The sequence below is a fragment of the Oryx dammah genome, unplaced genomic scaffold, assembly GCF_014754425.2.
Source record: "Oryx dammah isolate SB20612 unplaced genomic scaffold, SCBI_Odam_1.1 HiC_scaffold_23, whole genome shotgun sequence".
In the NCBI taxonomy this organism is placed as follows: Eukaryota; Metazoa; Chordata; class Mammalia; order Artiodactyla; family Bovidae; genus Oryx; species Oryx dammah.
In genome coordinates, this window is record NW_024070207.1 from 78,180,693 (window position 1) to 78,197,968 (window position 17,276).

Consider the following 17,276-nt stretch of genomic DNA (forward strand, 5'->3'; position numbering starts at 1 on the left):
GCCTGGGTAGCGCCCTGGAAGTGATGCCCTCTTTTGCATTAGTTTCTGATGGAGAAGGGTAGTGCAATGAAGGAAGGGCATCCTGGTCAGGCTTGCAAAAAGGCCGCTCCCAGGATACAGGCGCGCGGTCCTCAGCAGAGCATGTGACCGAAAGGTCCTGGAAGCTTCCCCTGAGCACGCCCCAATATGTCCACCTTGGGGACCACTACCTCTACTTTCCACACAGTCGTTTGTCCTGACTCAACATGGCCTTAGAATCCCACAAGACACCCTGGTCCTTAGTTCCCAACTGGAGGATTTACCCTGCCTACCGGTGGCGGAAATCACCGCCCACGGGCCTATGCCTACCCAGGCCTTCGACGAGTCCGAGCGCGGGGGTCCCTTTTCAAGACGGCAGTAGCCCCCTGGCTGTCTGGGGGGCTCTGCTTCCGTTTCCGGGACCAAAATCCGGAAGTGGCACTTGAGGGGCCCTTCCTATTCCCAGCTGTGGTGGCCGCTAGAGGAGGGCAAACGGCTATGGCGGCGGTCGCAGCGAATCCCGCGTATACGGCTGCGACTGCGGTCGACGACCGAGAGCCACAGCGGGAAGCGGTGCTAGGCCTGGAGAGCCAGCGGCGCCAGATCGAGAATGGGCGAGGGCGTCCGCTGCAGGTCGGCGAAAGCTGGTAAGGCAGAGCTGAAAGCGGAGCCTCGGCTTGAGGGGACTGTGGGGAACGAGGCGGCGGAGGTCCATGTGAGAGCCGCCCTGGGGAGGAGGAATGGCCTATGGGACTGGGAACGAGAGGGGCGGGGAAGTGCCTAGTCTGAGAAAGAGGTGGGGCCTGTGCGGTGCAGCCTGACAGCGCGGCGCGATTTGGCGTGGAGAGGCAGGGGGCGGGTCATGAGAAGGGGAGGCTGCGGCGGCAGGGCCAGGCCAGCGAGGTGGACCTTGGAACTTGGGAAGGAGGAGATCTCAACAACAGAGCTGGGGAGCGTAGTCTGCGGGGCGTTACGAAGCATCTGGGGGCGGGCCGTGACTACTGCACAGCGCCTGAGAACGAAGTCAATGCCGGTGACGTCTGGCTGAGGAGCGGATTGGGAGCCGGAGGCGGGGCGGGTGGAGGAAGAGGGAGGGAGTCAGACCCTGCGTGGTGGAGAGACCTGGAGCTTGGGAACGAGGCTTGTGACGAGGCCGAGGGGCGTGTCCTGAGGCGGTGGAGAGACTGCAGAGGGGAGGTGGTGCCCGTGAAGCAGAAAATGGCGCCTGCGAGTGAGCAAAGCTTGTGAAACGGCGAGGTTTTTGCCTCTGGCCAAGCTCATTTTCCCAGGACGGAAGAAAGTGCAGGTGATTGGCACGGGAGGGGCCTTCGATGTTGCGTTTGTTTTCTGTTTTAGTAGTGCTTTGTTTTGTAATCAAGAAAAAACAGCTATTTAAAAAATATCAATGCGTATCTTGATAAATCGACTTGTTTAATTGCTTTCTTTGCTAACCTCTGCTCGAAATGTACTGTTTCTGGGTTCATTTTATTTCTCGCCGAGTTGCATCTCGTTTTTTAAGTTGTGAAATACGTAAGACCTGCAAAGATTATATGAAACGTTTACGTAGGCCAGGTGGAAGGACATTTTATAAAAATAAACGATCTGTACTTTTCAAAAATTTCAAGGTCGGGAAGAACTGTTCCAAATTGAAGAAATTAACGGGATTTAACGAATACATAACTAAATGCAATGTGTGATCCTAGATTGGATCCTGGAGCAGAAAAAATAAATTATTTAAAAATCTTTTTTTTTCACCTCATAAAGTGAACTTTCTCTCTTTTACTGTAAAAGATATGAATGGGGAAATTGATAAAATGTTACCAAAGTCTGTAGACTAGATGTTAGTACTGCTAATTTCTTGGTTTTGATCATTGTATTGTGATTGTGAAAGATAATATCTTTGTTTTTAGGAAATTCATTTAGGGTTAAAGAACCGAAGTATTTAAGGTTAAAGAACCATTGTGTAAGCAAGCTTACTCTGAAGTGGTTGAAAGAATAGCATATATAAAGACGTATTTAAAGAAATAATGACCGAGTGAGTAAAAATTTAAATTTGGAGAATCTTGAATGAAGGGCACGCAGAAATTCTTTGTATTATTTTTACGACTTTTCTGAGTCTATTTCTAAGTTAACAATGTAAAGAATAATACAAAATTTGTGAATTAACCACCTAGGTTAAGATTCAAACCGTTACGTTAAGAAATTCTGTGCCGCTCCCTGATGAAAATTCCCCTCCCTGCCACAGGGAATTATTACCCTGAATTTTTGATTTCGTTATCAGTTTCCCACCATTGTATGCATCCCTGAATAGTATTTGTGGTCTAAGCTTTCATTTTATGGGAGGATATGTGTGAAATCAGACTGGCTGCGTATCGAGTACCCTTTTCATCATATCATGTGGGTACTCAGTATCTACATGACGTCACTGGTGACGTTAGCCTTGATCACTTGGGGAAGGTATTTGCAGGGTTTCTCCACTGTGCTAGTACTATTTTCCTGTTTCTATACACAGTGATTTTTTATGTCCATCCTTTCCTCAGAACGTTTCAACAGTCTTTACTGTTTCATGCAGTGTAAATGCTAAAATTCTTACAGTGACTTGCAGGGCTTTACAGTTTCCAGGCTGGGGTCTGGCTGTGATCGTTTCTCCCATCTCTCTTCAGATTACCCTCCCCCCTCATTTTCTCCATCCGGCTATATTGGACTCTAGGCGTTCCTCCATCACCGCAAGCAAGCTCTCACCTGAAAGCCTTTAGGATAGGAGTGAGGTTTGCTCCTTTTAGAGTTCTTTAATCACAGTACTAGCGAAATACATATTCCTGTTACTGGAGAGACAAGTTGAGATTCCCCAAATCGGAAATATGAAACCAAGCAGTTTTACTATTACACTATAGCTCTCCAGCAAGGTAAAGCCTCAGTCCATCTTGAGAGTAAACAACAACAACAGAAATATTGCTATATATATAGCTCATTTGGAGGTGTTCAGAAGGGCTTGCAGGCTTTGGTTCCTGCCCCATCTTACTTACCTTTACAGCCTTGTGACAATAGCTTTTAAAAGTATCCCACCCATACCAGGTTTCCTCTTGGTGTGTTGAAAATGTTTTGGAAGTAGATAGAGTTTGTGGTTGCACAACACTGAATGTACTAAATGCCACTAAATCGTTGACTTTTAAATGGTTAATTTTATGTTATATGAATAATAAAATTATGACGTGTCAATAAAAAGTTATCCCATCAATGTTGGTTAAGCATTGAAGCCAGTTTAATTTGCTGTCTGTTTTATAAGGGGTCACTGGAGTGATGAGGAATTTTGTGTTCATAAAGCATTTCAAAGTCTTGGACCTACCCCAAATCATATACCTAAATATCTATGTTAATATTTGCAGTTTCTAGCTTTTGTCAACTGGCAGATCTGGGTGAGGACATTTAATTTATTTGGCTATCTAAACTGATTAATTTCTGGGAGAAGCTTAAATTTTAAGAGAAAATTCAAATCAATGATAGTATAGCCTCCTTGGCAAATTTTCGAAAGTGAACCATCTGAAGTTAAATCTGGGGTAGCTGAAGGAGCCTCTGGTTGTTTGCAGGGTGTAGTTTCCTAGCAAGAGGTAAATAAGCATGAGCCTGTCTTTGTTCAGATCAAGGAAGGTGGGTGCCTGGGTGCAGTGTTGCAGAATCGATTGTGATGTGTGAAGGGAAAACAATTTCTCACCAGAACTTATGAGACTAGCCAGTGGCCAAGGCATATTTATCCTGTGTAACAGCTATAGCAGCAATTGCCAACCAAACGTGTGAAAATTTCAGTCAGTTTAGTTCTAGGGTCTTCATTAAAGGTTAGTGCTGTGCAGACTTCTCCTAAAGCTGTTACACAGGATAATTATGCCTTGGCCACTGGATCTAATGAAAGAGTGACATAAATAATAGGCCTCCAACAATTCCCCTGTAATTGAGTCAGCACCCCTAGTATCTGCTCAGATTTTTTATGAACCAAAAAGGGAAAGGGGGTTGTGAGTCTAGAGTTCTAGAGGGGGGATCTTTTGGTAGAAAGTTATTGTAGTACTAGTCTTTGTTGCTTGAACACGAGTATGCTGTTTAGCTTCAAAAGTATGCAGTTATTGAAAGGTTTTTATATTAGTATATCTAATATATTATAATTAATCATAACTAACCTAGGAAGATAAACTTTCTTTTTGGTTTGTCATTTTTTAAAATTTAAAAAAGTTTGAAAAATGAAAGAGCTTTTCTAAAATATTTAAGTTAATTAAAATTGGGGGAATTTTAGGTAAACCTAATGTATTCCTTTTGTAGTGTGAAGGAGTAGATCTTTGTGGTATCTCCCAGAGATAGTTTAGGCAGAAAATAACATTTGAACAATGTTACTATTCTTACTTTGGCCTGAATTTTGGAAAGACAAAGCAAGAATAGTTCATTGTTTTATATTTATTTCTGTATTTTTGGCTGTGTCAGGTCTCAGTTGCAGTGTTAGTAGCCCTTCGGCATGTGGGATCTTACAGGGTTCGAACCCCCATCCCCTGCATGGTAAGGCAGGTCTCAGCCAGCAAGGGAATCCCAAGAATAGTTGTTATTGCTTTTTTTAAAACAAGATATAAATCAAATATTTATAGTCAACCTTGTAAAACATACAGTGATAAATAGCAATGATTATTAGGAGCTTAACTTTTCTTAAAAGCAAGAATTCTTTTTAAAAAGTGAGTTAAGAGAGGTCAAAAGGCACCAAGAGTTAAACTAATTTGGTGACAAAAAAGGAGCTTCCAGTCCGGGCATAAGTTAATGTAGTCATTTTCTAGGGAAAAAAAAAAAAAAAACAATTCTAATTTTCCTCCTTTGGTACATAATTCATGTAACAATTTACAGAAAGGACTTATTTATATCCATTTTTATTTATGTATTTAGGCTTATATAGATATATAAGTAATTGAGAACAGTGTAATTTATATCCGAATAAGCTAACAACCTTTTAATAAAATGAGTAGGAAATCATATCTTAGTTTATATTCCTATTTCTATTTCTCCATAATTATTATACCTAGTAATGTAATGATTAACCAAAATAACCGATATTTTCTCCAAACACAAGAAATCTAGAGGACAGACAATATTGTTTAGTAATTTCTTTCCATAAGTACAAGTTTCATATCACTTGAACAAATTGGAGGAAACAGAAACATAAGTGACTTTAACAAGATCCATCTTATTTCTGTATATTAGCAATAAGAAATTAGAAAGTTAAAATTTTAGAGATACATTTACAGTAGCAACCAAAAAAAAAACACAAAAAACCATGAGCATGTAGGAGTAAATGTAATGATGTGTGTGCTTTTCCATTAGACAGTGACAACTCTATATGTCATGACTGTCACCTGAGCTGACAGATTATGACCAATCCCAATTCAGAAATGTTAAAAAAAATTCAAAGTGTCTTTGAACTGAAAAAAACATGGTAGTAATATTTTGTGAAAATTTATGTAAAGCTTCAGTCTTCTATGAAGGCTTCAGAAATTCATGTTGTAGCCAGGTGTGGAGGTTTTGTTTACCACTCTAAATAAAAAGTTATTTTAATGTTAATTTTCCTTTAAAATCTGCTTTAAAAAAACCTGTTAAGCTGTGCCTCCTTTTGTGTCAAAGTTCCCATTAACAAGAAACTAGCTTTACTGAGTAAATTTACCTCATAGACCATCCATGGAACCAGTTAAAACCTTGAAGGTGCAAGTGGTAGAGGGTAAAGTCCGTGATATAATCTTCTAGATGAGTGTCTGTGGCATGAACGACCAGGCTGGGGAGGGTGTGTGTGTGTCCCCGGCCTGAGTGAAGTTCGGGATCTGTGGGGGTCACTGCAAACTGCCCCCCCCAAATAAATAAAACAGCCCACAGAAAAGTTTGCCTATTTTGGGCGACATTCCAGGTTAACAAAGAAAAGTGCCATTTTAAAGAATCCAATGTATAGAGTTAAATAGCTAGAAAACGGTTACATATTTTTCATCCATTTTGTAGCTTTTTTAAAAGTTTTTATTTGAGGCTGTTAAATACTTTGGATAGCCTTCTATGTATCAAAAATTGCGTAGCAGGAACTTCCCTGGCAATCTAGTGGTTAAGACTGTCAGCTTCCACTGCAGGGGGGCATGATTTGATCCCTGGATGGGGAACTAAGATCATGCTGTGGGGCATGCCCCTCCTCAAAAAAAAAGGTGCAGAGCAGGTTTTGCAGAGCAGGTTTCTGTTGCAGAGTGATGAGGTGGGGGTGGGGGTGGGGCCAGCATGAGGATAATGTGTACGTGACCTTTTTTGTCTAAGCCCTAGGGTTGGAATGATAACAGCTAATGTTTATTTACCACTTTCTGTATATCAGATATTCTGCAGACTTGAGAATTTCTCATGGCATTCTACAAAGGCAGATTTCAGCAGTCCTAAATGTTTATCCTAGTAGTGCCTATAAAAGTGTCTCCTTTAAAAGAGAGCAGGTCAAACTGTACTTAAAGATGGTTCAGATGTTACATGTTTTTCATAGTTTTTTTAACACAGAGTGAGCTAGTCACCATACGATTAGAAATTACATCAAAATAAATCCTAAAGACAAAAAAATTATTTTAAAATTTCTGAGTGAATTTTCCGTGTTTAACAATCCATTTCTTAGCTGAAGAGTTATGTATCCTGTACAAACATTGCACATTCAAAAAATGGCTGAAGTCTTATAACATTAGCTGCAAATAACAATTATTTTGAATCTAATTTGATTGTGTTACCCCACAGACTAATACAAGTAAATTATCATTTATTCTATTATAAAATATCATGTTTTCTGGCATCATGGTATGAGTTTGGTTTTGGTTGTTGTTTTATTTTTTAGCTCTGTATTAGTTTCAGATGTTCATGAAACTTATCCTCTTGGTAACGCGTGGATACGTTTAGTCCAGTAACCATGGGATGTGGTGTGTGTGTATCTGGCAGTACTACACACCACCAGTAACTGTGCAACACCCCTGTCACCTGTCTGGTCCAGGTTCCTCGTGGGGCAACACTGGTACAAGCAGTGGGAGGTGTACGTGCAGGGAGGAGATCGGGACTCCAGCACCTTCCCTGGCTGCATCAACAATGCTGAACTCTTTGAAGGTACCAGTCTTCTGCCTCCCCATGTCAGCTGAGCCGTGGACTTCTTGTCATCTCTGTCCCAACAAACAATCATGAGCCCCTTCTCTGTGCTAGGTCATTGGTGAGATGGCCAGACTGACTCATCACTTTCCTTCCCTGATTGTTCCTCTGCCACCTCCCCCCGCCCTCCTGCAGACCAGGTAAACTGGCGCCTCAAGAAGGGATTGGTGGAAGGTGAGGACTATGTGCTGCTCCCAGCGGCTGCTTGGCATTACCTGGTCAACTGGTATGGTCTAGAGCATGGCCAGCCTCCCATTGAACGCAAGGTATAGTGGGTGGCGCGGGTGCTGCGGGGTGGGGGGAAGCGTAGGAAGAAGGCCTTAGAGGTCCAGGACGGGTCCAGACCTGTGTGTTCATGTCCGCTGTATCCATACACCTGGCTCTGCTCTTCTTAGGTCATTAGACGGTATCTTGCTGTGTCCCCTGTGTTTGCTTGCCTGTGTGTGCTCACCTCACACAGCCTTGTACGTGTGTCTGTGCCATGGGTATTCATCTCTGTGGATGCTCCTCTGATTGCAGAGGTCGTCACCCTGTGTCAGTGTGCACACGGTGGGTATGCCAGTGTGTGTACCCTTCCCTCCTTGCAGGTTGTGGAACTGCCTAGCATCCACAAGGTTGAAGTGTACTCAGTAGAACTGTTGCTTGTCCAGCACAGTGATATGGACACACCTCACACGGCTCAATTCAGCCAGACAGATTCTGTTGGTGAGCCCATGGGTCATGGAATGGATTGGCATTCCCGGCAACAGTCACGGTTCAGGGACCTAAGGAGTCTGAGGTCAAGAAGGAGGGGATCCTTCAGGGTGCCAGGAAGACCTTGAACGTGCACCATCCCCCTCCACAGACCTAGTTTTGCACACCGCTCGAGAGCAGTTTCTGGTGAGCCCCCAGGAAGAGACCCGGCTGTGGATCAAGAACACGGAGGGCTCTTGTGAGAGGTTGTGCAACACCCGCGTCACAGTGCTTGACGCCGCCCTCAAGACTGGGCAGGTGAGGGAGGGGAGGACATGTTTGCCCACAGGCCGTGCTCAGATTCAGAGAAATGAGAGCTCGGTACCCGTGGGCCCTCCATGAATGCCTTCCCTGTTTTTTACTCCTCTTCCTCCAACCCAGGTGGTTGTCATGGAGACCCAAAACAAGGATGGCACTTGGCCCAGTGCACAGCCACATGACATGTGAGCCTTCAGGGTTTCCAGTCCAGAGTGGGGTCCCACAGTCAGCACACTGAGCCCATGAGCCCATTCTCTCTGCACATGGTAATTCCTCAGCTGATAAAAATTTCTCATCTGTTTCAGGAGCAGCACATTGGAGGAGGAAGAGGAATTCCAGGGCCAGCCAGGCATCTGTGGTCTTACCAATCTGGGCAACACGTGCTTCATGAACTCGGCCCTGCAGGTTGGACCATGAGATCTAGGTCTGGTGCAGCATGGGGGTAGATTCACGAATTGGAAATGGAGGACAGAGTTGGGGGCACTGCAGGGCAAGGTGTCAGGTTGGAAGCTGGGTCCCCACAGTCTGGCTTGATGTGCCCATGTTTCTTTCTGAAATATCCGTGCCTTTCTTCTCCACTTGCTCCCTGCTTTCCCTAGTCTCCTCTGTTTCGTCACCACATTCTTCTTTCTCCTGAAGTGCTGATCTCTCCTCTCCCCTACTCCTCTGCCCGTTCCTTTCTTTCCCCTTCGTCTTCCTCCCCTTCCTTTCATCCATCCCCACCTTGGTTACCTTTTTCTCCCCTTCACTCACTTGGCCCGTGCCTCCTGCAGTGCCTCAGTAACGTGCCGCAGCTCACCGAGTACTTCCTCAAAAACCAATACCTGGAGGAGCTCAACTTCTGCAACCCACTGGGCATGAAGGGGGAGATTGCACAGGCCTATGCGGACCTGGTGAAACAGGCGTGGTCTGGCCACCACCGCTCCATTGTGCCCCAGGTGTTCAAGGTGTGGCTCAGCCCTGGCTAGCCCCTATCTGCCCCCCAACCTCCACCATCGCCTCCCTCATGCCTTGACGCCCCGCCCATCTCCTCAGACCAAGGTCGGCCACTTTGCGTCCCAGTTTCTGGGCTACCAGCAGCATGACTCACAGGAGCTGCTATCGTTCCTCCTGGATGGGCTACACGAGGACCTCAATCGCGTCAAGAAGAAGGAATATGTGGAGCTGTGTGATGCTGCTGGGAGGCCAGATCAGGTGGGTGTTTCCAGAAGACCCTCATCATGAGAGCCTTGTTAAAGCCACTAGGACCTCTGCCACAGGGATTTTCTGGCCCCCCTGGGGTACCCTCACCACTCCCCATTTTTGGTTAAGCTCATCTTCCCTGACCTCAGTCCCATCCTCGTCTTCACCATATCTCCACATCTGCTCCTACACCCAGTGAGAGTTAACTCCCACCCATTCTCCTTCCCCCAAGTAACCCCTAGCCCTGACAGTGAACAACACAGTCTCCAGGTGGCCCTCACTATAACTCTGTCTCTGGACTTTACCAGTGGCCTTAACCTTTACTCCCATGCACACCCCGCCTGCAAACCATGGTTTTCCCCAGCCCCCGGCATCCCTCACCACTCAGCACAACACTGTCAACAGGAGGTTGCTCAGGAAGCCTGGCAGAACCACAAACGGCGGAATGATTCTGTAATCGTGGACACTTTCCATGGCCTCTTCAAGTCCACACTGGTGTGCCCTGATTGTGGCAATGTGTCTGTGACCTTCGACCCCTTCTGCTACCTCAGTGTCCCACTGCCTGTGAGCCATAAGAGGGTCATGGAGGTCTTCTTTGTCTCCATGGACCCCCGCCGCAAGCCGGAGCAGGTATGAGGGGAACGAGGACGGGGGTGTAATGAGGGACCTGCACTCATAGAGTTGGTTTGATTACTCAGCCATACCTCAGGGTTTCCTGCACTAACTCACCACATATCCTTCTGCTCTTCTGTGGTTACTGTTTCTCCCTCAGCACCGGCTCGTGGTCCCCAAGAAAGGCAAGATCTCGGACCTGTGTGTGGCTCTGGCCAAACACACTGGCATCTCACCAGAAAGGGTAAGGCTCTGCAGATGGAAGGAAGGTGGGATACAGGGGCAAGGAGTCTAAGGGAAGCAGAAAGGCCTGTGGGAGATCTTGCAGACTGATTGGTCCCCTCTCTGTAATCCATTCGCAGATGATGGTGGCTGATGTCTTCAGTCACCGCTTCTACAAGATCTACCAGCTGGAGGAGTCCCTGAGCAGCATCTTAGACCGAGATGATATTTTCATGTGAGTAAGAAGACCAGGGGAGATGGGGGTCTCTTAGGAACCTCCTTTGTTAACCACCTTCCCTCTCCCTTCCTCAGCTTACTCAGGGCTTCGGCCTTGTACCTTAGCAGGGCAGGCTTCTAGGGGCTGTCAGTGAGTGGGGTGAAATCCTTATGCAGTGTGTCCTTGGGTGTTTTCTTCCTTATTATGTGAGGGAGGCTCCTTTTTATTTTATTCAGCACTTAACTAGTACCTCATATATACCAGATGCTGATCTGCACTCCTTATTTACTTTGCAGGCCACAAAACCCAAATGATTTTTAAGATAGGGAATGCTAAGCTGCTTTCTGAACATACAAGCATTCAGAACAAGTTTGGGACTTCCCTGGCAGTTAGGGCTCTGTGCTTCCACTGCAGGGAGCATGGGTTCTATCCCTGATCAGGGAACTAAGGTCCCACATGCCATGTGGTGTGGCCAAAAAGAAAAAAGATGTTTGAAATGTTTGGATAACTGAAATAGAAGGTGCTTTATGAGTAGAAAAGTTCTTTGTAACCAAGCAGTTTTCAAAAAAAAATTGTTTTAGATCCTTGTGTCGTGAAAAATTTTTGTCAGCTCCCTCAGTGCTCTAATAACACCAAAAGACTTTATCTAATATCACATAAACAAGGTGCTGTGTAAATGATCCAAAACCCTGGGTGACCTTTTGGACCCTTTTAAAAATACTTTCAGGCTGTGAGTGGTGAGTGGCTGGAGCAACTGGGAAGAATCCTTGAATCCCTCTTGGGTATATTTATCAGACGGGACCTGATGTTCATTTCCCACAGATACGAGGTGTCTGGCAGGGCTGCTATTGGTGAGAACTCCAGAGAGGATGTTGTGCTTCCTATCTACCTGCGGGAGCGCACCCCAGCCCGGGACTATAACAGTTCCTATTATGGCTTGATGCTCTTTGGGCACCCGCTTCTGGTGTCGGTGCCCCGGGACCGGCTCTCGTGGGACGCCCTGTATCACATCCTGCTGTACCGCCTCTCGTGAGTCTCCACTTCCAGGTCAGGTGGGGAGGTGGGGTCAGAACTCAGAGCCAAGTGTCTAACCGCTTGATTGCCACCTCCTGTCCAGCTCCCGAAGACAGTTCAAACTTAACATGGCCAGAGAGTAACTTGTAGGTTTTTTTCTTCCTCTAAATTTCTGACTTCACTACCACCTCACCTAGGTGCCAGGGATATAGGAGTGAACATGGCAGACGTCATCTTGTACTTAATTGTCTTCCTAGGAGAGTCTTGGTTATTTGTGTTTCGATCGATTTTTATTGTGCTTAAGTCCCCACCAGGCAAACAGCAGTACACTATCTAGCTTCACCTCTCCCTCACATGGCACTTATGCATGCTCCTCGGAGGCCTTCCCTGATGGAAATGTGCAGCTGATCATGTATCTGTATAACGGTGGCTTATCATACTTAAGATCCACACTCCTTAACTGTGGCCCACACGATCCTCCATTGTCAGGCCATCTCTTCCCACGTTCCTGTAGCATCTCCTGAGACCTTCTGGCTCCTCCTCCACAACTGTGTGTGGGGGGGTTGACCCATGGCTTCCCATCATAAGCAAAGTAGACTTCCGGGCTCTGTCCTTCCTGCCCTTGGGCCCCCTCCTTGAGAGTCTCCTCTGTTCTGTTGGCAGACGCTATGTGACCAGACCCACCTCGGATGATGAGGATGATGGGGATGAGAAAGGTGAGGAAGAGGAAGGAGAGAGAATCTGCAAGGATGAGGGTCTGTACCTGGATCCACAAGGATGAGGGTCTCCCATGGCCTGAGGGAGGGTCAGTGGGTCTGGGGTGGGTCTGACACACACACAGTGTCCATCTGGATGTGCATTGCTGCTCAGCCCGCTGGGGTTCACACATTCCCACCTCTGACATCCTCCCCTAATCCTAGCAGACCTGGAGGATAAAGATAGCCTCCCTAAGCCTGGACATGTGACTGAGGGCAGCTCCCAAGACCCTGGGCTGGAGCAGGCTGGGCCCAGCTCCAGAGTCATGAGCGGAAGTCGGGCTCCTGTGGACAACTCTCCTGGGCCATCTCACTGGCCCCAGAGGGCACGGCGCAAGCACCTCTTCACCCTGCACACAGTGAATTCCAATGGGACCAGTGACCGCTCGACCTTCAACGAGGATACCCATGGTGTCTCCTTCAGCTGTGAGCCAGGATTGGGAGGCGGGAGGGGGTATTCCTTGGCAGCAGGGCCCATGACCACCTCCCCTCGCCCCTAGCCCAGCCGTACATTGCCATCGACTGGGAACCAGAGATGAAGAAGCGTTACTATGACGAGGTCGAGGCTGAGGTAAAGGAGATCTCGGGGATGGCAGGGAGGGGGGTGCACTTTCAGTTGGCGCCACACACACCCTCTCCTACCTCAGCTGAGCCGTAATCACAGAGCTCCTGGGGCCTCAGATTCTTAACTTCAGAGTCTATGCCCTTAACCACTTGGCGTGCATCTTCCACCCCACTCCTTTTTATCCCCCAAGGGAATGGCTACTCACTCCAGTATTCTTGCCTGGAGAATTCCATGAACAGAGGAGCCTGGCAGGCTACAGTCCATGGGGTCACAAAGAATCCAACACAACTGAGTGACTTTCACTTTTCATCCTCATACCTGGCCATCCACTCCCCCAACCTAGGGCTACGTGAAGCATGACTGCGTTGGGTACGTGCTGAAGAAGGCACCAGTGCAGCTGCAGGAATGCATTGAGCTCTTCACCACCGTTGAGACCCTGGAGAAGGAAAACCCCTGGTAAGGGACCAGAACGGGGCCTCTATGGGTGCTATTAGGTAGGACCACCTCCGCCCAGCCTCTGTTACCACTAAATACACCTTGCCCCACCTGCTCATTCGATTGCCTCCTGCCACTCTGGCCACCAACACCCCAAGCCTATTTCCACCTCAGAGCCTTTGCCCTAGCTGTTCCTTCTCCCAAAATCATCCTTTCTCCAGTTATCTATAGGACTTGACCTCCTTCGTTTTGCTCAAGTCTCTCTTCAAATATCACCTTATCAGAGAAGCCTTCTCTTATTCTTCTGTTAAAAACTGCTCCTCCCCCAGCCATCAGCTCCCTCTATTCCTTCCATGTGCTGTTTTTATCTGAGCCTAGCATTTCTTTCTTGCTCCATAACACCCCTTGATGTCACATCTTAGGTTCTTTTCTTAAGTCGTTTTTTGTCTTTGCTGTTAGAGTGAGCCCCTTGAGAGTGAAAACATTTTTAAGTTCACTGTGTGTCTCTTCTCATTGGTTATAATGGTGTGGGCTGTGCAGTAGATGCTCATTAAGTTGTTGGAGAATAAGCAAAACAGAAAGAACTGAAAGATAAAGCCAATCTTGAAAATAAGAGGGGCATCTCCACGAAGCAGAAAGGCAACAAATAATGAAGTAGCGCCAAAGATATCAACGGTAGGCCGTCAGCAAATACCTGGCGAGTGAGTGAGTAAAACAGAAGAGAGAAAACCAGAGGGACAGAGGCAGGCTCAAAAAGATGACTAGGGTCTGCCAGACCAGAATCCAAACAAAAACACATGTCAGTACAAAAGTGCATATGCTGGGCAATTGATAAGTGCGTGGCAAGGTTTTAACAAGCATGCTGAAGTCACATAGGAGTAGGAGTAGCACCTCTGGACCATTTGGGGCCCATCAAAGCTGTGTGGCAACAAGAGCTCCAAAAGTGTCTGTTTCCTGACCTGGGCTCCATCACTAGGTACTGCCCCACTTGCAAGCAGCACCAGCTGGCCACCAAGAAGCTGGACCTGTGGATGCTGCCAGAGACACTCATCATCCACCTGAAGCGCTTTTCCTACACCAAGTTCTCCAGAGAAAAGCTGGACACCCTTGTGGAGTTTCCTATCCGGTCTGGGGCCTGGGGAGGCTGGCTGGGGGCAGGAGTGAGGTGGGGAGGAAGGCAGGGACTGGGGGATGGGGGTGCCATTGATATTAACCCTTGCCACACTCACAGGGACCTGGACTTCTCTGAGTTTGTCATCAAGCCGCAGAATGACTCAGCCCGGGAGCTGTACAAATACGATCTGATCGCAGTTTCCAACCATTATGGGGGCCTGCGGGATGGACACTGTATGTACCCGGGGGCATGCTCAGGGCAGGGGGGATGGGTTGGGATGCCCCAGTGGGTAAGTAGATGTGTGAACCAGTGGCGAGGTCATTGGTGTCGGAGGAGTGAGAGAGCCAATGTGGACCCCTCTTAGGGGCAGGAGGGTGGGTGAAGACCGCCTGCCCTCTCTTACAGACACAACATTTGCCTGCAACAAGGACAGCGGTCAGTGGCACTACTTTGATGACAGCAGCGTCTCACCTGTGACGGAGAATCAGATTGAGGTGATCCTATCTTCCTTCCTCCCCTTCTCCCAACACCTTCTTCCCCAACCCACACTGACTCCTGTCTTCTCCTCACAGTCCAAGGCAGCCTATGTCCTCTTCTACCAACGCCAGGACGTGGCACGCCGTCTGCAAACCCAGGCCAGCTCGTCAAAGCCCCCCGCATCGTCTGCCTGTGGTGCCCCACCCAAATCGGAGTTCACGGATGTAAACTGAGGGGCCCTGGCCCTGCCCGGGAAGGAAACTCTCCCGGCTCTCTTCCTTCCTGAAGTCACCCCCATTCTCTTAACCTGAGTTAGGTGCCCCACGCCAGACGTCACAGGCTTAGTTGTGGCTACTGTTCTCCTTGCTGCTATGTTGCGCTCTCCGAGGGAAGAAGAGGTCGTATCTCCTTCCAGCAGTGTGTTCCCTGCCCGTGTTTGCCCTTTAGAGCATTAACCTTCCCTTCTATTCTCTATTTATGGTTCTCCCCTTCCTTCTTGTCCTCAATCTGGGGTGTTCTCAGGGGGTGGGGGTGGGGTGCACCTGAACAGAGTGTATTTTCTTATTGAGACCCTGTACCTTGCGCTTGTGTATATATAAAAGTGCCAGTGTGTTCCTTGGCATTGTGGGGTTTTTTTCCCCACACCCTTAACCAAGCACCAATATTGTGCCTGTGTGCATAGTGAATGCCAGGTGTGTGATGGCTGCTGCTCTTGAGTGCTCATTGAGCACCATCTGTGTGCCAGATCCTATTCTAAGTGCTTGTGAAGTGCCATCTGTGTGCCAGACACAATTCTCAGCACCAACTGCATGCCCAGTGTTTTCCAAAGCATTTTGCAAATATTGACTCAGTCCTCACAGGAGTCTCACGCAGGAGTTGTCATCGCCAATTTCAGATGGGGAAACAGATGCAGAGGTCAAGTAATTGCTCTAGTTATGTCCAGAGGTCCAGGCACCTCATCACTTACACTGGAGGTAGTAGTCCCCAAAGGGGATATTTGACCTCTGTGGACCCAGGATGGAAGTGGTAGTGGACATGACTTGTGCTCAGCTACTGTGGGAAATGTGTGCCTGGAACAGACAGGCATGTGTGGGGGCAAGTGACTGGGTTCTGGATATAAAGATACTAACCAGACCACCTCACAGGCCACCAGTAGTGTCCTCTGAGGAGCGGGTACATCTGGCCCAAGCCACCCACAGTGACAGGACAGATGGGCTGTGTCTGTGTTGCCCCTATGCTTAGCCTCCCACCATGACCGCAGCTTCCCCACCAGGCAGGGTCCCTCCAGCCTCATCCCACAGAAGAGCGAGATGGAACACCTCCTGTAGAATGGGTGCAGTATTGTGTGAGCAGAAAATGCCACCTAAGCACTGCACAGCACCCCCCCACCGGCCTGAGCTCTCCTGTGGGTGCCAGCTCTCACCTCAGAGAAACAGAGCTCCAGTGGGGACAACTGTGGGGCAGAATGGAGTGGACCAGTGTGCAGTATCTGGACATAGACAAACATCCCAGCCCTTCACACTGAAGAATGGAATCCTGATCAGGGTGGCTGAGAAATCATTCCCCTGCCAAGCCTGCTGCCTTTGCACTGGGCCTGTGATGCCCCCTCTGAGGGGCACTCAGCCCAGCCTTATCACCCACAAACCTCCAGTCAGTCGTGCTGTAGATACAGGCGAAATCAAGATAGTTGCTGTGAGGAACTCGGCTCAAACTAACTTAAGCAAAAAATAAAAATATTGGATCCAGGGGCTCATAAGCTGTCATTTAGTCCTCACAACTGAAACTCCAGTACTTCACCTGATGTGAAGAACTGACTTGAAAAGACCCTGATGCTGGGAAAGATTGAAGGCGGGAGGAGAAGGGGATGAGAGAGGATGAGATGATTGGATGGCATCGCTGATTCAATGGACATGAGTTTGAGTAAACTCCGGGAGTTGGTGATGGACGGGGAGGCCTGGCGTGCTGCAGTCCATGGGGTCACAAAGAGTCGGACACGACTGAGTGAACTGACTGAAGTCCTCAAGACTATATGGTTTAAGCACTATTACCCCATTTTGCAGATGAAGCAGGCATGAAGAGCTGGTTCAAAATAAGTCCTCATTAGCTATGAATAATTAGTCCTGGACAAATATCCACCTAAAAGGAATTAACTCAAAATAACTTCCCTGGTTTAACCAAAGACATCTTGAAAAGACAACATGCCTAAGAATCAGAAATAAAATACAACACAGTAACACAGAGACACAATAGAATCCTCAGACATCAGTGTAAAACATGCTTATTCTGGTCATGGAAATAGAGATACATGTGAAAAAGAAATTCAAAGCCTTTAAAAGTGAAAATGAAAACAAGTAAAAATAAGTTGAGAAAGAACCAAACAAGTGATAGATCTGAGCTAGATAATAGCAAAACTTAAGAATTATCTTTTATTTTTTGTCTGGCTACTTACTGTGAAACTGATAAACATCTTTTACTATTGTGATTATGTAACTAACATTTGCTTAATAC

At 47.4% G+C, this 17,276-nt stretch overlaps 1 protein-coding gene across 20 annotated transcripts; it reads left to right on the plus strand.

Annotated features, from left to right (window-relative positions):
* The first annotated feature begins 357 nt into the window (after positions 1-357).
* Positions 358-15,390, plus strand: USP11 (ubiquitin specific peptidase 11). Of its 20 annotated transcripts, none has more exons than XM_040265807.1 (21): positions 361-665; positions 7,037-7,146; positions 7,321-7,451; positions 7,773-7,890; positions 8,030-8,175; positions 8,299-8,360; positions 8,481-8,580; positions 8,949-9,122; positions 9,211-9,369; positions 9,763-9,987; positions 10,130-10,213; positions 10,332-10,426; positions 11,231-11,437; positions 12,086-12,138; positions 12,343-12,603; positions 12,678-12,748; positions 13,086-13,198; positions 14,154-14,303; positions 14,409-14,524; positions 14,697-14,785; positions 14,864-15,390. In XM_040265807.1, the coding sequence occupies exons 1-21, from the start codon at positions 517-519 to the stop codon at positions 14,999-15,001; spliced, it is 2,751 nt and encodes a 916-aa protein (XP_040121741.1). In that variant the 5' UTR covers positions 361-516; the 3' UTR covers positions 15,002-15,390. The 20 variants fall into 20 exon arrangements, with proteins under 20 accessions (XP_040121737.1, XP_040121739.1, XP_040121738.1 ...); XM_040265809.1 differs by having other exon boundaries at positions 12,343-12,588; XM_040265808.1 differs by having other exon boundaries at positions 362-665; positions 12,346-12,603.
* The last annotated feature ends 1,886 nt before the right edge of the window (positions 15,391-17,276 follow it).

Coding starts and splice junctions, on each gene's coding strand:
- USP11 (XM_040265803.1), top strand. CDS start 517: ATGGCGGCGGTCGCAGCGAATCCCGCGTATACGGCTGCGACTGCGGTC. Junction 7,891..8,029: donor CAGCCAGACAGATTCTGTTG/GTGAGCCCATGG, acceptor CCCCCTCCACAG/ACCTAGTTTTGCACACCGCT. Junction 8,176..8,298: donor CCGCCCTCAAGACTGGGCAG/GTGAGGGAGGGG, acceptor CCTCCAACCCAG/GTGGTTGTCATGGAGACCCA.